The 25,553-nt window shown below is 37.0% G+C and overlaps 5 protein-coding genes across 11 annotated transcripts; 3 read left to right on the top strand and 2 right to left on the bottom strand.

Annotated features, from left to right (window-relative positions):
• Nucleotides 1-250: 250 nt before the first annotated feature.
• Nucleotides 251-3,954, bottom strand: LOC119081150 (ankyrin-1-like). 5 transcript variants are annotated; one of them, XM_037189902.1, is made up of 4 exons: nt 3,807-3,954; nt 3,467-3,742; nt 1,662-3,323; nt 251-1,600 (listed from the first exon to the last, which is right to left on the bottom strand). In XM_037189902.1, exons 2-4 carry the CDS (start codon nt 3,596-3,598, stop codon nt 305-307), a joined length of 3,090 nt encoding a protein of 1,029 aa, XP_037045797.1. In that variant the 5' UTR covers nt 3,599-3,742; nt 3,807-3,954; the 3' UTR covers nt 251-304. The 5 variants fall into 5 exon arrangements, with proteins under 5 accessions (XP_037045797.1, XP_037045796.1, XP_037045794.1 ...); XM_037189901.1 differs by having other exon boundaries at nt 3,467-3,706; XM_037189899.1 differs by having other exon boundaries at nt 3,467-3,806; nt 3,874-3,953.
• Nucleotides 3,955-7,804: 3,850 nt separating this feature from the next.
• Nucleotides 7,805-9,252, top strand: LOC119081137 (chorion peroxidase-like). Its single transcript, XM_037189881.1, has one exon. It carries the CDS (start codon nt 7,805-7,807, stop codon nt 9,170-9,172), a length of 1,368 nt encoding a protein of 455 aa, XP_037045776.1. The 3' UTR covers nt 9,173-9,252.
• Nucleotides 9,253-14,296: 5,044 nt separating this feature from the next.
• Nucleotides 14,297-20,176, top strand: LOC119081070 (proton-coupled folate transporter-like). Its single transcript, XM_037189792.1, has 10 exons — nt 14,297-14,541; nt 17,132-17,315; nt 17,383-17,643; nt 17,710-18,083; nt 18,137-18,272; nt 18,349-18,485; nt 18,643-18,748; nt 19,094-19,165; nt 19,544-19,712; nt 19,802-20,176. The coding sequence occupies exons 2-10, from the start codon at nt 17,162-17,164 to the stop codon at nt 19,860-19,862; spliced, it is 1,470 nt and encodes a 489-aa protein (XP_037045687.1). The 5' UTR covers nt 14,297-14,541; nt 17,132-17,161; the 3' UTR covers nt 19,863-20,176.
• On the top strand, nt 15,062-16,880 carry LOC119081068 (pre-mRNA-splicing factor Slu7). Its single transcript, XM_037189791.1, has one exon. The coding sequence runs from the start codon at nt 15,187-15,189 to the stop codon at nt 16,864-16,866; it is 1,680 nt and encodes a 559-aa protein (XP_037045686.1). The 5' UTR covers nt 15,062-15,186; the 3' UTR covers nt 16,867-16,880.
• LOC119081071 (polyadenylate-binding protein 2) lies at nt 19,566-25,020 on the bottom strand. Of its 3 annotated transcripts, none has more exons than XM_037189793.1 (6): nt 24,919-25,020; nt 24,511-24,619; nt 23,785-24,168; nt 23,545-23,684; nt 23,342-23,481; nt 19,566-20,628 (listed from the first exon to the last, which is right to left on the bottom strand). In XM_037189793.1, exons 2-5 carry the CDS (start codon nt 24,592-24,594, stop codon nt 23,439-23,441), a joined length of 651 nt encoding a protein of 216 aa, XP_037045688.1. In that variant the 5' UTR covers nt 24,595-24,619; nt 24,919-25,020; the 3' UTR covers nt 19,566-20,628; nt 23,342-23,438. The 3 variants fall into 3 exon arrangements, with proteins under 3 accessions (XP_037045688.1, XP_037045689.1, XP_037045690.1); XM_037189794.1 differs by having other exon boundaries at nt 20,307-20,628; nt 24,798-24,963; XM_037189795.1 differs by lacking the exons at nt 19,566-20,628; nt 23,342-23,481 and having other exon boundaries at nt 23,503-23,684.
• Between the last annotated feature and the right edge of the window lie 533 nt (nt 25,021-25,553).

Below are 25,553 nucleotides of genomic sequence, written 5' to 3'. Positions count from 1 at the left end.
GAAACCTGAAACAACTTGGGTGCGCGAAGATTTTTGGGCTGCGTTTTATCGGCAACATGATTGGCCGTGTTTCTTGCGAAATAACTCCAAAAGGCAAACGTGCCAGTATTTTGAGTTTTGATGGAAAGGATATGGACAAGACAAAAATGTTTCAAGTTGTGTTCATGTTTTGCAAAGATGGCATGGGCTTGTGTTCTTGCACTGGAGATACAGTTTGTATAAAAAGATATTAAACAAGAATAAATAAAAATTCTTTGACATGTCGATTTATATTCATTATCCAATTGTACAGGTATTTTAAGATTCAACGACCAGTTTTATTACGTGCTCTTCTTCGCTTAAACTCTGCGACTTTACTCTGCACATTGCTCACCGAGCTGCGGACTTGGTGAAATGACAACAATTTCTTCAAAAACCATCCAGGCTTCGCATCCCGTAGAGGGCAGTCAGGATAAAAGGCATTTCCCAATTCGCTAGCTGTCACTACCACAAACAAGTCAATAACACGACTGTAGCAATATAACCATTTTAGCAAAAGTTTCTCATAGATCGACCAAGACGTTTCACTTTCAATCATTTTATCGTAAGCAATTTGAAGAAGGGCCGATGGTTTGATTGTTCGTTGAAGGTTAACTGATTTTTTCCTGCAAAGATAATTTACCGCATTCCAGCTTCCAAAAATGCACGCAAAGTGAAGAGGAGTAATTCCATGTCCATTGTCAACATCTCCATCCATGCACAATTCCTCGAGAAGATAAGATAAGAATTCGACATTGTCATAAGCAGCCGCCAAGTGCACTATCGTGCAGTCACACGGTTGTGAAGCGATTTGAGTGCATACGTCTTCTTTCTTGCCTTCTGGAATACCTTTAAGAATCATTTCGACGATGGAGTAGTGGTTATAGCTAGCTGCACAGTGAAGTGGGCTCTGGTTAAAAATGTTGGAAACAGAACAGTCACTCCCAGCTGCAATCAAAATTTCAACGGCTTCTACTCTGCCATGGGTGGCAGCATAGTGTAAAGGTGTGAGATTGTCACTGGATCTAATTTCAATGTCAAAATTTTCTTCAAGAAGGAATTTCACAACAGGACCTTTGCCACGAAGAGCTGCTATATGCAATAAAGTTAGACCTTTGTGGATAACGTTCACATTGGAACCATTTTTAATGAGAAACTTAACAAGATCCAAACGACCGGTGAAGACGGAACACACAAGCGGTGTTTGGGTGACCTTCTCAGCCTCTGCTATTCCACCTCCTTCCTCAATTAAAAACCATACAAAGTCTTCTGGATAATCGTTGATTATTGCGTGTGCAACTAGTGTGGAGCCACGAACTGGGTATTTCATGATCTCTGACCTTCTTTCTTTTGGAGAAACAGTAATTTCCCTCCTCACACTGGTCATCACATCATTCATTTCTTTCCCCTTTGAGCTTATCATCGCGCAAAGGTAGACGGATATGTTGCCGGATAGTTCTTTGCACATTTCCATTTCTCCATAACTCGCTGCCAGCTCGGCAGGTGATATGCCACTTTCTTTGCTCGGATCCCAGTGACTATTTTTTAACAGCTGCACAGTCTCCAATGATCGGCTTCTCACCTACATAATCAAATTCTTCTTCTTTACCTATCAAGAAATATTGGAATTAATTCAAACTTACCGCAGCCAGCATTGCAGTTCTACCAGCATTTTTCGGAGCGAATGTCTTTCTCTGACGAACCGATTGGGCCATGATATCGGTTCTGGCTTGATTTTCCAACAAAATCTTTACAACCTGAACGTGGCCTTGTTCACAGGCAAGTATCAGCGGCGTTCTTCCGTAGCAGTCTAACCTGTCTTTTTCATCTCGTCTGCCTTTTAACCGAAAATAATTTAAAATGTGATAGACACCTTCACAATCTCCACCTTGTGATAAAATATGTAGTGGTGTCAATTTTCTCTCCATCGCGGCAGTGGACGATTCATAAAACTGTTCAATCAAAGACCCAAATTTTGCCGACCTTCCCCAGATCAAAAATGGATGGTTTGTTTCACTAAGATTTGTGTTCGTCAATAATTTCAAGCACATCTCAAGCACAGCTTCACTCTCTTGTTTGCTTTCTAATTGCAGTCGAATCACTTCTTGAACTAGACGATGAATGCTCAATACAGCCTGTTTTTGTTCCCCTTTTAGTAACGAGTATTTGCAAATAAGCTTAACGGAATTAGCAACGTCACCATCGCGAGGGAATAGACAGCAAAATATTTCTCTGTTAACATTATCCGGAGCCATATATGCCATCATATGCAATATGTTTGCCGCCGTAGGGACGTTTCGAATTTCTTCAAACGAGATTTGCCAAGTTGTAAAAGTAGTTTTCTTGTATTTATTGTCGATTCCCAAAATCGGTGTATCCAACAGCATCGCTGACTTACTCTTAAAGTCATTCATGTAGCTATCAATTGTGTAATTATCGTGATTTCGCTGCTGGTCATAAATGTACGCCGTTGCTTGATGAATGGCCAGTGGAAAGTATTGTAGAAGTTGTGCTAATAGACGGATATCCTCGTTACTCTCTTGAAGGCACAATCGTTTCATAATCAAAGTTTCAGCTTCTTCCGGTTTCATCTCGTCCAATAGCAGGACGCCGATATCACGATCCCATTCCTGATTTCTGGACGTCAGCAAAAACTTTGGTAGAGTGCAAAATGATGGTAGGAATGTATCTGGTATACACTCCTTTGCGACGAATACGGGATCAGGACAGTTGTCAAAAACGAAAAGACACTCGCATCCCACAAATCTGGCATAGATGTCTTCCTTAACTTGTGTAATATCACGAGTCTCTCCACTTCTGTCTACAAGAGAAATCTGTAAACGTTGAGCAAGCGAACGATAACATTTCCGGACTTCATCAGCACTGTCTGCATTGATCCACAAGATGTTTCCTTGGTAATGCGTGGAATACGTTTTGACATATTCAATAGCCAACCCAGTTTTTCCGATTCCACCCAGGCCACTGACAGTTGTGGCTTGCGAAACGACTGTCACTTTTGAAGAAGGGCGTTGTATCAATTTGTGTAATCGCTGGAGCTCATCTAAACGCCCAGTGAAAGTACTCACTTGTGAAGGTACTCCGAATTCCAGTGCCCCGTCTGGCAGACATTCTACTTCACGACGTGCACATCTACCGCATGAATAATTTTTCAGCTTTTCTACTGCTCCGCTTTGTTTTAAATCGGATAGAATATTGATAAGCTTTTGAATGGTATTGGAACCTTTCGATTCTGTGATCGTTTCGTATAACAAACGAGATTTTTCAGTTGGAAGAACACAGTGCTCCTGCAATTGACGTTAATATTGTAAGTTGTAAACTTTCTAAAAAAAGTGTTACTCACCAAAGCACCTAGCAGGATTGGTATCAAAATACTACTCTATTTGACGTGGTAAAGCCTCTATTACCCTGCTAGGTGCTTTGTACTCACCAATCTTTCCGTATCCTCCGAACTAATGCATTTCTTCTCGTACAACTCGGCTAACAAAATAGGATCCGTGATTGTCAATGTACTCAATTCAATAATATGATTCCGAATGAAATTTGCTTCACAAAGCTTCATTGCTGGAATTGGTTGTAGGTTGACTTCAGCACTACTTCAATGGACTTCGAAAATGAATGGTAAAGCAGGATATCTGCTCTCTCCGTTGTTATATAATGTCAACTTCTCCTGTGCGGAAACATAACCGATCGCGCCATATAATATCTCATCGAGCAAAATAATAGTGTATAGTTCCTATATAGTTCGTATAGTTCTTTTTCGGCATTACCTTTAGTGAAATGTAAATAGAGTGCTCATTGAGTTTGCGATGAAATATCTCGATGTTCAACTATTACCACTTTCAAAAAATGAATGTCATTGTTGTGTAGAAACTGCGTTTCAAACTGTAACAATTAAAATTCAATCTATTTTCTGACACACACACGGCTGGACATGACATTATGTCAGAAATCTTTTTAGATACAGCGGCAATACTAAAAAATGTCGAAAACCAATACCCTCTCTAGCGTTTTCACGCTGTCAAAATACCACTTTACTCCTTTATTTATAGAGTCATACATTGCTGACTACTTTCTTATTTTACATGTAAAATGTAGTACCACCTTAATAAATGTAGTGACCCGCCTGAGGTAGTTAATCAATTACTTGAGTAATGCTCAACCGATTTTCACAAATTTTTATTAATTTCAGCAAAGCCGATCACCACCACGAAATAAGTGGAACGGCCAACAATCGGAAGTGGAACTAGTGGCCTATTTTGTGAATGCTGACCGATACGCCCAAGTAGCATTCAACGGTTAAAATTCGGTTGTACAACCGTTATTTAACCGCGGTTGTAAAAATTAGAAGATAACTAATTAGTTGTCGCAACGTTGCTGCAACGTTGTAATAACGGTTGTACAACGGTATTTGCCCAGTTGCAAAAGTTACAAAAATGTTATAACGAATTCGTTGCACAACGGTTATACAGCAAATTGGTTAAAAGTTGTTAAACGGTTTTATAACCGTCGAATAACTTATAAGTCACAATTGAAAATTCAATATTTTCTAACCAATCAGTCATCAGACCGTTGTACTGCCGTTTTACAACTTTTTCGTTAATCATCATATTTGTTCTTTAAGCCACATTTCCAAGAGTTTTTTTGGTGTTCAATTTTTTCTTTCTTTTCGATATTCGCAAATCACATAGTTAATGCACTCAAAATATGTAAGTACTGCGCAGTTCGCAAAGTTAAAATGTTTGTGTCATGGTTATTATAAAATACAAGCAAAATACTTGAGATATATTCCGTACAACTGCAATACACGTAACATAATTGACAATTAAAATTGCTCTCTCTTGTGTCGCCAATTAAACAAAATTTAATCCATCAATTTCACTTTTTTGTTAGCAGCTGTTGCCGGTCCTAACTCCTATCCTAACTCCTAAAGAAACCTAACAAGACATAAGAAACCTAACTTCGACAACAGCGGCAGACAAAAATAGTGAAGTTGATGAATAAAATGTTGATTTACAAATTGGCATAAAGAAAATTTTTCAAAATTTATTAGTTACACTGAAATAGCAGGTTTTCCATTACGATGATGCCGACAATTTTCACACTTTCACACACATTTTCAAACCGAACTACTGAAACATGAAAAAAGTAGATGTAAAATCTACAAAAAATCGAACTTTCCATCATGGCGTCTTGATTCGTACTGACGGATAATGAACATTTCTATTAAGTTCCATGACCGTTTTACGACGAATTAGTTAAAGTAATGACTCGAACTTTTTGGTTGTATGACGGTTTCTGGACGAAAAAGTTTTCAACAAATATTATCGGTTCACTCATTGGTCAAATAACCGTTTTGCAACTAATTCGTTTAAAATTGGTTGATTACCAATTAGTTGTGTAACGGTTATATAACGAATAAGTTAAACTGAATACAACTTATTCGTTACATAACTGTTGTAGAACGAAAAAGTTGGCAACGAATTAGTAACGTTTATAACCGCGGTTATCAAATGCTACTTGGGCGTCCTGTTCCGACTGGGCTCCTCTCCGATGCTGTATAATTTCATAAGACCGGATGGAACATTAGGCACCTTGCCAAACCAAACACCTGTTTCACCAACGAAATGGAATTGGGTTTGTTTGCGTCGATATCGACCAGGAGAGAACGAAAATCATTGGAAATGGAATTGGAACGCCACTGTGTCGAATTGGAAATGGGTTGTCCAGCGGACATCTTTGTACCACCACATCGTACGCCCGTCCGATCGCCAACAACCGAATTGTTACCACACACGTCACCACATCGTACGCCCGTCCGATCGCCAACCGAATTGTCCAAGTGGCACCGTCAAGCTCAGATTCAGAATCAGTTGAGTCTCCCGAGTTCGAGTACTACTAAGGAAGGTCAACGAGCGAAGACGAGAGCTTGTCAGAGCTGAGTTTTGAAATGGCAGAAGAGGAGGAGGGCGATAATGTATCGTTTGTAAAATTTGTTGGGTATTCCAATTTGGAGTCAGCAGTGGCCGTTCGTTTAGATGATGAGACAGGCCTGTTGTACGTAAACGAAATAAACGAAAACGGCCTGGTTGAAGAACACCTGGTGGACGATGAGATAACGAAGATCTATGAAACCCTACTAAAATCCTTGCCAACCGATAAACGAAACAAAGCCAAACAATTTCAAAATCGGCGTTTCGCCCGCTACTGTACCACGAACAATTTGCCGGTTTGAAATTTATTTTCAGTTTCAGTTCAAAAATGCCCAAATTATTTGTCAATAAAAATTTGAAGTTGATCTATAGTCGAGTTTTATTTAATGGGAAAAATATGGACAAGAATTGGGAAAAAAGAAAAAAAAGAACTCAACTAGTTCCGTTCTGAATACTTCAATTGATAGTAAAGGTCTTACAGACCTAGTTCACGTAATATCGATACGAGTATGGGGTGTATCATTCACCTAATGATTGAATGATTTAGAATAATTCCGTTCAGACATATTAAGTTCGGTAAAATTGAAAATTCTGAAAATTTAATTTCATCTACAGATTTGCCTTATGTAAAACGCTAAAATAAAGTTTACCCTAGAAACGGTTTTCTTGAATAATTTTTTTTTTAGAAGAGACAAACTAACCTCGGTAAAATTCTGACAATTTTATTTTGTCATCAGATTTACGCTAGCCTCGGCAACCACATCTCGTCAACCAAGGGTAACAGGCAAATCAAAGCATAAAGATTTACCACGCACAAAACAGAAAACGCTAAACTACTGAACACGCAAAACCCTGAAACCAATGACCTGACCACACAAAAGAAAACTCTGAACGCGCCAAACCGATGCAAATGCCGATCGATGCGTAGCCGAAGAAGTACACAAGAAGTACCATTTCCATCATTTGCCCCATTGAGGCGGCAGCAACGCCCTATGTTATCATTTCGCTGCACGTAACTCATGAATATTCAAATCTGACAATCAAAATACTTAACTACGTATAAAATACACTGTCCATGTATAATAATACTACATGACGTATTATACTTCAATGATGTATGTCATACCGCTGCGATGACTTTTACACAAACAAGGAGTATTGTCTGAATTTTCTTTTTCTTTCTTTCGGAATTATGTTTTCCGACTTATTGAGTACATTCAGTCAATAGATTGTGTTCGGTTGCCTAACTAAGAAAATATTTGTATTACAGCAGGGAAGACGTTACCGCTCTAACCAGCTAGCGACAATAAATCAATGGGCCAGTGTTCGCAATATAGATCATGTTCACTTGCATTACATAGTAATTCGTCGGTAATCAAACGATCATCTCACAATTAATATGATTCAATGCACAACACAATATCATCATGAAAAATGAGTTGAATTTTTTACTTTGCGGTCTTTATATATTTTAGCAGACATTCGGCCTCGCACCTTATTCTGAAAACTAATAGATAGCCTCGAATATTGAAACACATCGATTTTCTGTATTAGCTTTTTCAACTGAACAACGAAATTTCAGCATTTCAGAAGATAAGTCATTTTTTATAATTTGTCAGCTTTGCTAATTTGGAGCATCCGAATCCACATTGCCAACAATGACGAGAATTATAACTGTGGCGTTATTATTTATTGTTACGAACTTCTATATTGTCTCAGAGGCCAATATTAGCAATGGTAACATTAAGTAAGATTTTTTTAGATCTTAATATTCAAAATATGTTCGTTATTTGACGATTTATTTTTCTTTCAGCTGCAAAGAATTCTTTTCGACAATGAGGAATGTTAAGAACTTAGTAGAATCTGAGACTTATTACAATTCATTTTTGGAACGTATTGGTTTAGTGTCTCGGTCAAGTATATTCAGAATCGACTCATACAACGAATACATTAACATGCAAGCTATTGAAGCTAAAATACAAACTGTCGGTGCTCAAATCTTCAAAAATGAACTGAATGTCTCGTCATGTATTTTCGAGACAATTTACCAACAATGTAGCAACAAAGACATAGGTCAGTCAACGATGTGGCATTTCAAGTATCGTTCAATTGATGGACGAGGGAACAATTTAAAAAATCCGGACTGGGGAGCCAGCAATACTCCATTTTCAAGATTCGGGCCGAAGAACTACGAGGACGGCATTTATGCAATAAGAAAAAGTGTGACCGGCTCAGATTTGCCTAATGCTCGATTGCTCGTTCAGAATGTTTTATTAAAAGCGGTCAGATCACCACCGCCAGCTTCACAACACAATTCTTTAGGGCTGTTAATTGTTTTGTTCGCGACACATGACTTACATTATCAAGCTCCCATGCAAACCAAAAGTGGACAATATGAGATTCGATGTTGCTCAAAAGAACATAAAAATGTACTACCTTCTGCTTTGTCACATTCATCGTGTCTTCCGATAGATGTATCGAAAAGCGATCCATTTTTTAAAAAGGCGAACATCGGGTGTCTGAACATGGTTAGAGCTCAGTTAGGAAAATATGGAAATGGCGTTGAAACTGGGCAGATCATGAACCGTGCTACTGCCTATCTGGATCTGTCTCTGATTTATGGGAATAATGAATCTGAATTGAAACCATTACGAATTTATAGGCGCGGGAAATTACGACTTGGAAAGGGTGGTATTCTTCCAGTTGATTCGAATGGAAATTACCTACCATCTATGGATCGATTTATTGTCACACCGATCGGTTCGATCTGGCCAGCTTTGTTTTCGCGAAACCACAATCATCTTGCTGAAAGGCTTACAAGACTCAACCCCAGATGGAGCGATGAAAGAATTTTTCAAGAAGCTCGTAGAATCAATATTGCCAATTTTCAGTTCAATTTGATAACAGCAAAGTCAATCGAAAAGATTTCAAATAGAGTTGTCAATGCAACCTATTCCCATAAAACGAATGTTGCAACATCCGTCGAATTTGCATTAACATATCGCGGAGCTCACTATTACCTTCCTGCGCATATGCTGTTTCATGGCGAAAATAATCGATCGAGAAGATATTTGCAATCCAACACAATTGGACGTATTGATCTTTTAGAGAATGGTTTCGATGATGCATTAAGAGGTGTCCTGAATCAGCCTGTAAACGTCGGCCGATATAGTGATGAGGTATTGCAGAAAAGATCTAACTAATATTTTCAATTTAATTGTTTTCAATTCGAACAGCTCGTCAATAGAATCGGAAAAAATCGTCAAGGTTTCGGTACTGATCTCATATCGATAGATATTCAGCGCGGCTGGGATCACGGCGTACCATCTTTTGTGCAAATACGACGAATATGCAATATAAAACCAGACATCAATAGCTTCGATGATTTTAACAAAATTTTCAACAAAACCAACGTCGATCTGTTAAGGAATATCTACAAATCACATGAGGATGTCGATTTTTATGTTGGTGGCTTGCTGGAAGCATTTGAGTCGGTCGGAAATCCACTTGTTGGTCCCACTTTCGGGTGTGTGATCGGCGCTAATTATAATAAATTAAGATTGGCTCACCTAGTTTGTGTATATTACGTAGGTGGAAGCACGGGGTTTCAGGGGGTTTCGAACATTTAGTTTTTTCATGTTGCAGATATTGCAGTGTCAAATTCTGTCCAAGATGTGACATATTTGCAAGGTATTGGCCTTTTTCACAAAGTATAATCAGCGTAACCTTCGTAAAAAGAATCTTGAATCTGACAAGAGCACGTGTGCCAACGTGTAAAAAACAAATGTTCAAAACCCCCTGCTGAACCGTGGCGATCCTCTTGTCAAACGGACAGTACATAAACAAATTCCATCATTTATAACGTCGTAGGTGGAGATATTTATTTCTATTCGCATCCGGAGAATCCCTATCCCTTTACGAAAGCTCAAATCGATGCGGTTACGAAGTATCAAATTGCGCATATTATTTGTGCAAATTCGATGTTGAAGGAAACGAATAAAATGTGGTCAACTGCACCTAATTCAGCAAATCCGAAGATCGATTGCAGAAATTACCCGCCGATGGATTTGTCAGCTTGGAAATGAAGAAATTACTTTTTCGCAACATTCGTCGTTTAGATTTATTTTCTAATAAATGCTCACTTTCTTTCACTGAATTCGCACAAGACATGTAATTTCATCACCGTAATCATAATTATGCAGTCTATAACTTCCTTTCACTTCCTTTTAAATAGATTTTTACAAAAATCTTTTACTTTAATTTTAACATTGCTGTATATAAGAGCTTATAAGGATTACTTATATTATACTAAGTGGTCCCTGCAAAGACTATCGGGACCAACAAATTTAAACTTTCTCTAGGTCAAGGTTTGGTTTTTGTGTCTCGTCTCATACGATGTGAAACTTAGGATAGTTTTTTCAAACTTTCATAAGCCGTACATGTATGTGACGATGGTGGTTTGATTCTTCTATAGATACGAAGTGAATTCGTTGAATTCGTTAAACCAAAAGATGAAACAATCATCATTGTATTGGTTAACAGCGAATGCTTAATGCATTCATCACGTCAAAAACGAATTCGTGCCATTAGACAGGCACAATGTCGAACAAATAGTAGGACGTTAGACCACCGTTTCGATCTGAGAGAAAATTAAATACGTCTTTCGACGTTTTGTATTAATATGAAGTTCAAAAATACCATTTCGCATCAGGCTGTATTATTTATCAGAGATATAATTACTTGAATTCAATAAAGATAGAAATCAATGTTGTCTATGAATATTTATAAATAGTACATTGAATGACAAGGGGCGAAAGTAAAACAAGAATAGACCGGCTGAAGCCTGGTGAGGTCTTTTTTCATTTTTTTTTCAATTTCTGTTTACTACTAGCTTGGTACTCATTCAAGTACCACTTTGGTATTCAACTACCAAATTTTGGAATTATAAATAGGCAAGCGAGCCGATTAATTTCATCAGTCGGTGTGCAGCTCTCAAACAGTAAACATATCTACAACATCCGTATTAGTCAACTACCACTTTGGTAGTCAACTACCCCTTTGGTAGTCCACTACCACTTTGGTAGTCAACTACCACTTTGGTAGTCAACTACCACTTTGGTAGTCAACTACCACTTTGGTAGTCAACTACCACTTTGGTAGTCAACTACCACTTTGGTAGTCAACTACCACTTTGGTAGTCAACTACCAAATACTCGATTTATAAATAGACCAGCAGGCCGAATAATTTCGTCAGTCGGTGTGCGTCTCTCGAGTAAGAAACATCTTTGCTGCTATATAGTTTGGGTGTCTAACTACCAACAACTACCAAACTTTCAAATTGCAATGTCTGCTATGAGCGATCGGTTACCAGATAACAAATAATAATTGATTTGCCTGGTGTTGGTTTGCTCATAGTAGCATTGCAATTTACCACCGTGGTAGTCAACTACCAAATATTTGTGTTATAAATAGGCAAGCAGGCAGAGTAATTTCGTCAGTCGGTGTGTGTCTCTCGAGTAAGAATAGTACATTTTCTGCCTTGGTGTATATTTCGAGAATAACTTCGTATGTACAATTGTATATAACGAGCGCCAGCGAGTGTATATAGAATTGTACATAAGAAGTGATTCGAGAAATATACACCAAGGCAGAACAATGTTTTATCTCCTGCAAGCTGATATTTCATACTTTAGCGAAATAACCACAAAAATTTGGATTTAAAATTAATTAATTAAGCATGTTGTTTTAAAACGCATTCACAACAAAAAAAACATCATACAGAGAATCCTTTATTTACTTACTCACACACATATACTATCCACCTCAACATTTCGTTCAAATCACATCATTCCGACTACTCTGATTATTTGATCGATGTAGAAGTGACGAACCACTACCGACACCAATTGCGTCGCGTTATGTGATTTGTTGGCGTAGTGGTCAGCATGTTTGGTTGATATGCTGCTGGTCCCGTGTTCGCTTCCGCAGTTCGGCGTTTTTTTTTTTTTTCAAATATGTAGATGGAAAGTAAATTTACCCTAGGTGGGTTATGTGTGAATTATCCAATCGTATAGGCTGTGGTTATGTATGTGTTTGTGTTTATATGCAGAAACGCGTAATGTATGAAATATCAGCTTGCAGGAGATAAATGTATTTTTCATGTGTCGGGGCCGAAAATGAGGGAGTTTCGAGATTTTTCTTGGGTTTTCGACCCCTTACATGAAAAATTTTTTGAGTATCTGTTTTGGACGATTGATTTTAGGCACTTTCGCATGTAGCCCGAACGAAGTGTTAGGCAACTCGCGAAATTGCCTAAAAACAATCGTCCAAAACAGATACACAAATAACTATTTTATGCCAAATACTGCGAAAGTTTGTATTTTCGGTCCTCAAATGGTGACCGAAAGTAAAAAAATTCAGGCCTTGCGTATTTTCGGGCCGAAAGTAAATATCACTGTCATCATTTTACTTTCGGTCCTCATATGTCTCGAAAACACATGTTCACTTGATTGAAAGTACGCATTGAGTGTAGTGTTGTGTTGACGATAGCCAAATGTTTTGTGAGCAAGTGAATGTATGTTTACAGTAATTTCATTTGTTAAATTGTTTTTATTTTTATACCAGGGGGCTGCCGCCCCCTGGACCCGCGCTTTTCGGCATTTTGGTGTTTCTACACCAAATTTTGTTGATAACTCAACAGTTTAATTAAAATTATGTTTTGTTTTGGACCGAAAATACAAATCTTCCGCAGTATTTGGCATAAAAAATAGTATGCATCACTCAGGGCGAAAGTAAAAAAATTCAAACGTGTGAAGTTTGCAGCCCGCGCCGCAGGCAAGGGCGGCAATCACACGATTTGTATCTATTATGTAGTATTATGTATAATACTATTTCATGTGTCGGGGCCGAAAATGAGGGAGTTTCAATATTTTTCTCAGGTTTTCGACCCCTTACATGAAAAATGTTTTGAGTATCTGTTTTGGACGATTGATTTTAGGCACTTTCGCATGTAGCCCGAACGAAGTGAGACAAGCGAAATTGTCTAAAAACAATCGTCCAGAACAGATACACAAATAACTATTGTATTTCAGTAAGTTACATAAGAGTAAACTAATTTATCCTAGAGAGCTAAAGGTTTTGCAAGCAAAATTAAATCACTAGAAAAAGAGTTGTTTGCCTACTGTGATAAAATACCTCACTGATATAAGGCTGTATATAAGAGACTCGTACTAATACTCGTGCAAGCTCTCGTATACGTACACGTATCTTATATCCAGCCTAATAGCAGTAATGTACTATTTAAGAAATAGGATATTTCGTTAGATAGTTAAAATAAGGTATATTTTCAGTACTTCGGCTTGTTTCTAATTCTCGATTTGTTCCACCATGACGTAATGGTATTGACTCTTTATTCTACTATCCAGGTCATAATGAAGGTGAAACCGTTCTATCATTTTACTAAATTTACTAATTTTTGTCAATAAAAAGTCAAAGTTATATTAGAAAAATGAAAAGTAGGACATTGTGTCAAAATTTTACATTCGTCGTCAGTTGATGTTCTCTAGACGTTCGTTCTCGAACTTCTTTTAATAATTTTATAAAATCTGTTGTCACTGTATTCCTACATCAATTGTACGGATCTATAAATATTTACGTCGCTTTTATTTAGGATTAGTAAAACTGTTTCCTTCTGTCGAACATAGAATCTACTAAATTTATAGAACGAAGATATTTTGTCAACGTTAATACCACATTTTGCATGTGCAACTCTTCTGCAACTCATTTGTACTCTTTTTTTCGCGTGCAACTCTTTTGCAACTCTTTATCTGTGCGTCCAACTCTTTTGCAACTCTTTTTTCAAAATGCAACTTTTGCAACTCTTTTCAGTGCGGTCCCCCTCAGTGTTGAATTTACTGATTAAGGTACTGAGATCTATCTATTTATCATCAATGTCGACATTTTGTTTTCATCAACATTTTGGGATAAAGGTGCTGCGAGTGTCGGAGTCAAATCTAGCAATAATTTCGTATGGAATCAGTATTTCCGTGAGGTGCTGCGAGTGAGTTAGTTTTATCTGGTAAGGGAGGTAAAAGGCAGTTTTATTGTCAATAGTTTGAATATAACACTTTCTATAACAAACTTTTTGAAGTAGGTGCGGAATATCTTAAAGAAAATCTTAACGCATAAATAAAAAGTGAACTTAAAGATGTTGACAAAAAATGATCTTAAAACGAATGAGAGTGTAGTTGTAACGTTACCAAGAAGAGATGTAAACACCTTATACTCATTGAATGTAAGTAAATGCAGATAAAAACACAAAATCAGCTGTTTTGAGTTGTGTACACACAATCAATGCGATGTGAATACTTATTTTTCGTATATAAATCAATGTATGCCATCGCTTATCAGTTTGTTATTTAAGTTCTTTTGTTTGATTAATTGTTATTCAATTAAATTTGCTTAATACGCGAATTTCAAGAGATTATTGGTTCAACATTGTTGTTTGTGGGCAGTAGAGAAAATAAACTCGGTCGTCACTGAGCTACTTTACAACATTGTTATTATAAATCAGGTAAAAAATATTTAGATACATATTGTGACTGCCTTATTAAAAAGTCCTCTCGGTCGTTGTCTTTTGAAGGTCTGGTGATTTGCTACGGTTAGTAATTTCAAAATAGTTTAGGTTTAGTTTCGATTTTTAACAACCTTATTTGCCGAAACCACTACAAAGAACTGTGTGACTTGCAATTTTACGGTCAAAGAAAATCAAGTGTATTGTGTGCTTATTTTAGACGATAATCTTATCTTTTGTTTGTTTATTACGTATCTTTAAGAGGAGCGTTTACAGTGCTGTGTATGGTCGTTTACAGCTCTACTGAAATCATTGATAACGAAGAGATACATCAGTAAGTGCCCCACGATACTATTGTTGCTTTTATGATGGCCTAACGTGAGCTTTATTCTGAACACAAAACAAGAGTTAATTTAGGAATGTGTTCGAAACCATTCATACTATGCAAAATATAATTTGAAAAACTTTTAATTGTAACTTTCCCGCCTAAAAGTCAATAACTTTTAGCTAACTTCATGTTAATGAATGACATTCTGTCCTAAAAATGGCTGACATGTGTCACTGAAACGTATATAAATCAAGCGTTTGTTGTTTACGAAAAATATCGTCAGTCCTTGTAAAAAACTATCTCTAAACAGATCGAAAATGGTATCGCAAGCTCCACGAATACCCGTATCACAACTGCTAACAGATGCGTCCAATGATGAAGAGCCGAAGAAGAAATCCCGTGAAGATTGGCGAAGGCAAAAGGAACTTGAGGAAGCACGAAAAAATGGTACGTTTCCAGCTGAAGTCGACGAAGAAGGCAAGGACATAAATCCCCATATTCCGCAATACATTTCCAATGCTCCGTGGTATTATGGAACCAATGGCCCAACATTAAAACATCAACGGCCACAACATGAAGAAAAAGATGAATTTTCGGCAATTAGTGAATGGTACAAGCGCGGTGTGGATACAAGCAAGGTGGTGACGAAATTTCGCAAAGGATCTTGTGAAAACTGTGGCGCAATGACACATAAAAAGGTTGATTGTATGGAGAGGCCGAGAAAGATTGGCGCTAAATATTCCGGGGCATTGATGGCCTACGATGAATTCGTTCAACCAAAAATTGTGTCCGATTACGATGGGAAACGTGATCGTTGGGCTGGCTACGATCCGGCCGCACACAAGGAAATCATTGAAGAATATAAGAAAGTGGAAGAGGCAAAGCAGCAAATCAAAGCGGACAAACTGAAAAACAATCCAGACGCAGAACTTTCCGATGAGGATGAAGAAGAGGATGAGGACAAATATGTGGACGAAGTCGACATGCCTGGAACGAAAGTGGATTCTAAGCAACGGATTACAGTTCGAAATCTACGTATTCGTGAAGACACTGCAAAGTATCTGCGGAATTTGGATCCGAATTCAGCGTACTATGACCCGAAAACCCGGTCGATGAGAGACAATCCGAATCCGAAAGTAAAACCCGGCGATTCGGATTTTGCTGGTGAAAATTTTGTTCGATTTTCTGGTGACACGAAAAAGCATTCGGTTGCTCAAATATTCGCGTGGGAAGCTTACGGTAAAGGCGTCGATGTACATTTACTGGCCGAACCAACAAAACTGGAAATGCTCCAGCATGAATATGAGAAAAAGAAGGAGGAGTTCAAGTCAGCAACGAAAGACACAATTTTGGATAAGTACGGCGGTGAAGAACATTTAAAGGCTCCACCAAAGTCATTACTGCTCGCTCAAACAGAGGAATACGTTGAATATTCACGAAGTGGTAAGGTGTTAAAGGGACAAGAGAAGCACACAAATCGTAGTATCTACGAAGAGGACGTTTTCATCAACAACCATACGACAGTTTTCGGATCGTTTTGGACGAACGGAAATTGGGGATTCAAATGCTGCCACTCATTCATCAAAAACTCCTACTGCGTCGGGGAATCCGGTAAAAATCAAGTAATTGAAACAGAAAGCATCAATCACATCCCGAACATTCAGATTCAGTCTGCCGACGAGGAAAGTTCCGATGAACAGGTCAATTCATCTGCTGCAAGCGAAATGGCTTCGACATCGTCCAAAAAGAAGAAAAACAAAAAGAATAAAAAGAAGAAGAAGAAGTCTAAGTCTAAAGATGTAGATTCGTTGGAAAAAGCATTGGACGCAGAAGAGAAACACTTGGAGAAAGTGTCAGAATTGCTGAGTATGGATGAAAGAAAGCGACCATATAACAGTATGTTTGATGTTAAACAACCCACGGAACATGAGGTGGAAGCATATTTGATGAAGAGGCGAAGAGATGATGATCCAATGTTGCAATTTATGGATAAATAAACTGAAGTCGAAGAGGAATTTATTTTAGTCTTTTTTTGTTCTCTCCATGGTGCTGTAGCAGTGACACACATATTCCCTGAGATGATTTTTACTCGAATTTCGCTCATAATGACTATGACTCTAGGTGCCTATGCACAATCCATACCCTCGAACACTGGATCTGCTTAATGAAAGGGCGAGTCCTACTCATTTAAAATGTCACATTTCATGCACGAATTCTCGAAACACCTCATGCTGTACATCGTACACTTGACACCTATTTCAGGAAAATGCTACTTACAAAATAAACCTCAGCATGGAATCGCAAGAATCCTTGATTCGTTCAACTGCGAATGAAGATGATACGAGAACTGACACAGTCGAGTCGGTAGTAAATCAACCTGCCAAGACCAGGTTACTCATAATGGAACCAGCTGTACTCTTGCTATTTTTCGCATGGAGTGTAACAGGTAAACAATTTTCGTTTCTGCGAAAAAACACGTTTAGGAAAATATACTCTGCTGTCTCTGCTTAAAGGCACAGTGTTTCAAAACCAAGTCATCTACCAGACATGCACAGAAATTTTCCATTTCAATAAGACTGAATGTATTTTACTGGGAACACCGAATGCGACAAATGAGACGGAAGCGATTGAAAGTGTAGTTCAACCTTATGCAGCCAAATTTTTTATGGCCAAGACCATAGTCGAAAGTCTTTTTCCAGCCTTGGCCAGCTTGTTTATCGGACCGTGGTCAGATAAATTTGGTAGAAAGCCGGTTATAATGACCACATTTATAGGTAAAAGCTAAAGAATTTTTCCTTTGAGTAACAAGAAACATTGAAAACGTACATTTTTCTTACTAGGCTACTTCATAATTTACGCATCAGTAACTGTGATATCTTACCTTTCCACTTTGGTACCTGTGAATCCATGGTTTTATCTACTTCCATACATACCCATTTCCATCTGCGGTGGCAATTGTGCCTTAATAACTGGAATTTTTAGCTATGTCACAGATATAACAACCCCAAGTGACCGACCAGCACGAATGTCGTATTTAGAAGCTGGAATTTACGTTGGACTCTTATTTGGCTTTATGTCCAGCAGTTACATTTTACAATTAACATCTCCGACCATAGTATTTGGTATTTCCGGTCTAGCTACCCTTATAGGTGTACTATACGTGATATTTTTCGTTGAGGAGAGCATTCAACAGGATGAATCTGTCGGGAAACTAGTAAGTTGTTAAAGACGATCGCACGTAAGTGTAACTGACCGTTTCTGTTACAGGCCAAACTAAAAGCTATTTTCGATGTGAGCCTTGTCACCGACATGGTCCGGACGTGCTTCAAGAGCCGTGAAAATTTAGATCGTTCGATCATCTGGATGACTCTATCATCATTGGTGCTGAGTATCTTTGCATTGGGTTAGTTTTGACGATCACCACCATATTCTTCAGCACTTTATCTCATTTTCTTGCTTAAACAAATATATTCTTTCAGAGGGATCATCGACCGTCTTCTACTTGTTCGTAAGGGAGAAATTCAATTGGTCGATACAACAGTCAACATTTTTCGATGCTGCCAACATACTCTTAATGATCATAGGCAATGTGTTGGGCATGTACCTACTGAATAAGGTACTTAAGCACGAAACGCACTACACTCCGTTTACGCTATAACAATGGAAAAGTAGAACATTGTTACTTTGAAAACTGTGAGTAAACGGAGTGTAGTGTGATTCACGCTTTGTCATCAATGTCGACGTTTTGTTTTCATCAATATTTTGGGATAAAGGTACTGCGAGTGTCGGAGACAAATCTAGCAATAATGTCGTACCTGAGCTGTTTTGCTGATTATTTTATCAAGGCCTTGGCCTCTCAACCGTGGCATTTGTATATGGGTGAGTTGAGTTTAGGATGCAATATTGTAACAACATTCGCTCAATGAAAATTGGTCTTAATTGGAGCGATAAATGCCAATTGTATTAGGCGCTAATTGTGTTTAAAGTCAGTTTTGCTGGTGCACAGCTGACTATTTTAGAGTTTAACCATTTTCAACAAAATGGTAATGTAAGTGGAATCAACTACCTTACCTTTCATTCTTCCTTTTCACTCGTAACTTGAAGATGCCAAAAGTTGACTGTGTAAAAGCTACTTGAGTTTCCATTACATTTTCGTGAAACTTTTTCTTTAAAACTTGACCCTCACATTAATTCCCTTTTATTCTTTTTGTATCTTACAAACAGCAACTTCAATCGCAATATTCCGTGGCATGTCAGGTCCGATGTGCAGAGCAATTTTGTCGAACACAGTACCAGGTATAATTCTTGTTCTACACTCACGATAACGTTAACAGGGCCTTTTTTTTCAAAATAAGTTTTCTAAATTTGCTAAAATTTTCCGAAATTTGTTGAGAATTTGACATTAGGCCGAAAGCACACGAGCAATTTTGAGATGATGGAATCGACAATAACAATTGTTATGCTTCGCTTTCCATTTTAATCAGGTATTCACCATAGGTAGCATAATTGGCGATCCCATCAACGCAAATTCGCTCGTGTGTTTTTGGCAGGGTTTTTGGCCTTAGTAGTTCGACCAATTTTGGAAAATTATAGGAACAAAAACAGGCCTTGAACAATTACTTCGAAAATTTGTTTTAAACCGAAGTTTCTAACTCAAATCAAATCGAAAAACAGCAAATGAAATTGGTAAAATTTATTCGCTAACAACTTCAATGGAATCCATTTCGCCGCTGGGTTCGGCCACGCTATACAGTTTCGTCTACTCGCATACGTTGAACACATTTCCGGGTGCCTTCAATTTGATTTCGTCGGGGGTGTATATGATTTGCGCTGTTTTGATGGTGTAAGTGATGTTGCGGATGGTTGAACGAAGAAATATTTATGTAAAATGTTGTGCGTAAACTGAACTTAACCTATTCGTATGTTTTACAGCGCTGTGTTCATATGCCTGAAGCGACACCCGCCGGTTGGCTATGTGACTGTTGCTCAATAAGATTTGGTCTTAATTTTCTTTGTTATTTTGGAATTTTTTTCGGATAAGTTTGAACAGCAAAAGTGAATTAAGTTTATACATCATGAAATAAAGAAAGAAAAATTAAAATGAAAATAAAACAAACAAATGAAACAAACATTTGACATTGGTATTACAAGTTTTTTTTATTAATTTTTATAATTAAATTTTTTTTTTGTTTTGTAAATTGTAATTGTTTATTGTTTATCCTCTTTTCCATATTTTATTATGTCCATTTTTTTCGATTTGTCCTCTTTCAATTTGTGATCTCAATTTTTTCCAGGATCTTTTCGGTTTAATATTTTTGTCTTTGCTGTTTTTCTTTTCTTTTTTTTTGTTCCTTTTTAAGTGAAGCCGGGAATTTTCTGTTCTTTTTTTCTTCTTCTTTTAAAATTTCTTTTTTTTTGGCTTTCATTTTCAGAATAATTTTTTTTTTATTGGATTTATTTATTCTCGGGCTAAATAAATGCATTTTGGATAAATTTTTTTTCTTGGTTCAAAAAACATTATTGTGTTGTTTTTAAATGAAGTTGGATTAATTCGAGTTGATAAGTAGATTTTCGCACAGCGGTTTTAACATTTCGTTTTTCTTTTTTTCATTATTTTTAAGTTCATTTTTTTCGCATTATTTTGTTGATTATTTTTTTATTGAATTTTTTTATCAGCAATCTTATTCCGACATAATATTTTTTTTGTGATCGTTGAAGGCAAAATAATGTTTTTTGAATTGCTTGCTTACAAATAAAATCTGAAACAATAGTAACGAAAATAAATTAACGTATGGGGATGCAATTAATTTTGGATGTATTGTGGATAAGTGTTTTTGGTTTTCTTTTTTTTTTTTTTCATTTTGCTACGTGTAAAAATTAAAAGTACATGCGAACTTGGACGTGGAATCGATGGAACGTCATTCAGCACATTTAGTTGTACGCATACAGAACAATTTGTCATTTAAGAGCAATGTACCAATTGTGTAGCCTACATTGCAGACGAAAGAAATATTAGTATTTTTATGATTTCTCTGAGCCAAAAGCTTTTCATGAAAAAAGTAAAACCATTAAAGCACGCACAAATCTGTTACTCTTAAAGGAAAAATTGGTTTGTGGATGATAACTTATCCCGCTTGGAGAAACCTTTGCAGATTGTGTAAATTTATGAAATCTGCACAGGCTTCGCCAAACCAATTTTTCCTTTCAAATTAATACATTTTTGCGTGTTTTCATGGATTTTACCTTTTCAAAAAAAGATTTTACTTCAGAGAAATCATCAAAAAACGAATATTTCTTTCGCCTTAATATACGCTGTAAATTTGCAAGGGGTCTATTGCTCATAATTGCTTCCTTTGATAATGAGAACTTTGTCTATACTTCGATTAATGTATAAGGGTGGGACGCTGATGTACTTACGCTTGGTATATAAAAATACACCAAGAAGCATATCGGACTTCAAGACAAGCTAAGTTGCAGATGAAATTTTTTCTTCAATTTTCTTCGAAGCGATTACATTTGATGTTGAAATAGTAGCGAGATATCGTTACCTGTCTCAATTAGCTAGAAAATTCGACGTATTTTGAGAATTGAATTAATGTTCAAGAAGAACGAGTGAATTGTCATAATAAATACTCGAATGTAGTTGAAAGCCCAGTTAAAAGTAGTCGACCACCTCGAAAAAGACCAATGAGGTCTTTGTAATGACAAAAAGAATTATTAAAAATGACTTGGAAGGGGTTTACTTGAATCATCATACAGTAAGGTAATCGTTCTTTGACTTCAGGACTTCAGCCTCGTCCTCTTGAAACCTTCAGCATGAGTTGCTTCAATCATTTCTGAGGTTCGCGTTCGACATACTCAGTAATTTTTTCAAATATACATCTTTTAAAGAAAACAAAATTTCATAGTGGGGTCTGGAAATGTGTGTGAACTGTGGTGTAGATTTAGATTTACATCAAAAAGAAATTTTACCAAAGATTCAAATCGAAACCAATTTCTACAACAAACAACCAATCAACCAACATTTCGATATACAACACACGTAAACGTACACCAAACAAATTCGGTCAGTTGGAAAATTCTTGATGAAAACGAATCTACCTCAGTACCTGTTGGTCTGACAGTAACGTGGGGAATTGATGGAAAAAAAATTGACGAAATCACTAAAATCGTTAACCAGACAACAGTGAAACATGTTTCGATAATTTCGACTCGATGACATGAATGAAAATTTGAATTGAGTTCAACAGACTCAAAACAGACGTTGTCTTTGAACAAATGTTCGAACATACGACAATTTCGTAAAGCCAGAATTTTACTTTGACTGTGAAGAAAAGTCATCAAAGTAGTTTGACTCAACATAGAGATATGTAAGGCTTGGAATCAGAGTCTCATAATACCCTCATCCTAACCTGTCCGAAATAGAAAATTTATAAATAATCGGAATTACTCCTCATTCCCCTATATAGTCATTCATTTTCAGGTCTAGTATGGTCGGCCCATTCCGAGTCCTACTTTCAAAATAAAATTTAATCCGTCCAGAACGGGGTAACGAGGATATTATTAAGGCTCTACCAGATTGAATCTCATTGCTACCGTACAACGCATAAAAACCTTAGAGAGGCGAATTTGTGAGAGAATTTCAAATATTTCTCTCACAAATTCGGCTCTACTAGGTTTCTATGCGTTGTAAGTTGGATTGAACAGACTGACGTTGAGACAACTTTCACTGTAAATTGACTTGTTATTCCAACATTCCATAATCACACCACAATTATGCACCAAAGTACAATGGAAACTGGCATTTAACGATTGAGTACTTTGCGCACTCTGATTTGATTATATCAAGGGCCACGGTTTTGACATATCGATCCATGCTATCTACAGACAAATGACTCCAGTCATTATGACTGCCGAATTCTACCACGCTTCAGACCAACTAACTATCTAATTGAACCGAATGCAATGTTTCGATTCGGAAGATTTTGTTTTTTTGATTCAAATTTTGTTAAGATAAGTAGTCTTGTTTAAAATAGTCGCAAATTATAATGGCAACGAAATTAAAGTGATTGCAGTGGTAATTTTAATTGGTGTGCCCCAACCCCCGACAAATTAGCGTAAAGTTTAAACAAAAAATCAACAAAAAAATGTGTTTTTCGTCCGATGTATATCTACAATACAAATTCTACTCACTACAATCAACTACGGTAAAAATAAAAAAAAAATAAAAAAAAAATCTTTCCATCCACATTTCTATCAAATCGTATGTACAAGAGTGAATTCAATAATAATTTAAAATAAAGAACGGAAGATAAATAAAACATTCAACTACTAACACCTCAATATCATGCAACCAAAAATTTTGGATATTTGCATCGAAAATCTTCATAAAAAAAGTTTCGAATCAAATGCGGCAAATAAATTCAAAAAATAAAAAAAAAATCAAAAAAAAAAGACTCAACTTCCGCTTACCTTAACAAAATACGTTCAAATACTTTTTTCGCATTGGGGGCATATTTTTTTCTACAAATTTTTTTTGCGTGTGTTCAATGGGCATAGTATTTTTTTTCTAATAAGGAGCATAATAATTGGCGCGACCACGATATCCTCGGCTAAAAATAAAACTAAATAAATGCTTCTATTTCACTTTATTGGGATAAATATTCAAATCTTACATTGGACGTCTTGTACCCCGAAAGGCACTACCGTGACAACATGAACCCCTAGCTGCACCCCGAGCTGTTCGACCGCGGAAACCACGTGGAAACCGATTTGTTGTGGACAAGCCCGGTTGATTTGTACGTTTTGCCATTACCTGACAAATGATTGAATGGCCGTGTTAAAAACAATGTTCCTCAGGGAATATATTCTACGTGCATGTCTAGTCTAACACTAGCCTGTCATCAAAAAATTACCTTAATTTGTCTCCCTCGAAATAGTGTCTCATTCATTGCTAGCGCTGTTTCGACAAAGTCCTTGGACGCAAATTCAATGTATGCAAAGCCCTTCGGATGTCCGTCCACCTTATTACATAAAATTGTAACTCGGTTCATGCTGCCACAACCGTGAAAATGGGCTTCTAGTTCTTCGGCTGTTGCTCCGTAGTCAACATTGCCGACATAAATGGACCTGTCATCGATTTCCTTCTTTTCGCCGACCGACAATTGTATCGGCGCAATGCTGGTGGGTGAGCCAAGTGTCATTTGTTTGTTTACCTCGGATTGCATTTGTTTCAATTTTTCGGCTTCTTCTTCCATCTCCTTGACTCTGGCTTTTATGGCTTCCAATTCAGGATCAATCTGTAAAATGCAATTGATTTAGGTCAAACGCTGAGCGGTAGAACACTCTCTGAAGTGGTACGTCGCAGAGATAATCGAAAGCTTCGGATTTTGTTGTTTTGTTTTCGATGCCGGTTTACAAACAGTCACAAACATTAATTGACAGTGCCCCTATAAGGCAAATTCCGAAAATTTTCAGAAAATAAAAACAAACACCGAAACGAAGATCGCATCCGATCGAAGAGCATCGACCGATATTTTATCTGCCACGTAACGTAATCTACTTTTATCAAAGTACTAGTAACACTGACTAAACTACAATCGAATAATAGCGAAAGCGCTGATAATGTAAAGTTTTCTTACCTCGTTCAACATTTCACCATTGGTATCATCTAGGTTGTCTAAAATTTGGTCTTCATTGAGAGATATGTCTTCATCTGCCATCATTTTGAATATTCTATTTTCTGACGATCTGGAAATGCACCAATTTTGGTATTAACACAAATTCTCAATCACAAATGCACTGAATTTTATTGTCTTAAAAAATTGATTTTCTTTTTTTTTGTTGGCGGCTTATTTTTTTTATTTTCGTCAAATAGACGCCAGAGCGGCAAATTTTTTTTTTCAATTAAATATTTCACGTAAATTACCGATTTATTTCACTCAAGATCTTACACCAACTGTTCGGTGACTAATTTGAAATAATAACAACAATTAAATAAGCGAAAATCAATAGTTTATGCCGTCGATGATTACAGATTTTTTACTTACAAATTAAAGTTAAAATTATGTCCAGCTTGTACTTTGACAGAAAGAGCTATAATCGAAATTGTCGAATTTGCCCCAGTGGATAAAAAGTGAATTTTTCGTTAAAATCTCGTTCATGTCAGATGAAGAATTCGAGTGGTAGGAGCGGTCGTTCTGTGTGAAGTTCGCACAGATCACAAAATACCAATGTTCATACAAGGTATGGTCGATTCTTCAAAATTCAAAATTGGTCGATTTATTTCGAACGTATTCATTATTTTGTCAAACTCATGCGTTAGAATCGATAGAATCCGTTCTTAAAATCGTTTTATGTCCTCCGAGGTGACATTTGACAACACCTGGCCCAGGTGACTTGGGTAGTGTATGCTCATTGCAAAATGCGCTATGATACACAACGCACTATGCTGGATGGTACCGAAATTAAAATGTGAAATATCTTTTACTGGTCATCTCTTATTTTGTGCGGCACAAAATACAACATTATCGGGAATTCGATACGGACGAACCCTTTTTAGCCCGTGTGACATATGCTATTTTATAATCTGGCTAACAAAAAATTCACATTCCGAACAACACATCAAACTGGTGTTAAGGAATCTCGCGCCGCGTCATTCACAATGATTCACAAAGTGACATCT

This window comes from Bradysia coprophila, unplaced genomic scaffold (assembly GCF_014529535.1).
Source record: "Bradysia coprophila strain Holo2 unplaced genomic scaffold, BU_Bcop_v1 contig_350, whole genome shotgun sequence".
NCBI classification, from domain to species: Eukaryota; Metazoa; Arthropoda; class Insecta; order Diptera; family Sciaridae; genus Bradysia; species Bradysia coprophila.
The sequence above is the reverse complement of the archived record's forward strand: the minus strand, read 5'-3'. Positions and strand labels throughout refer to the sequence as shown.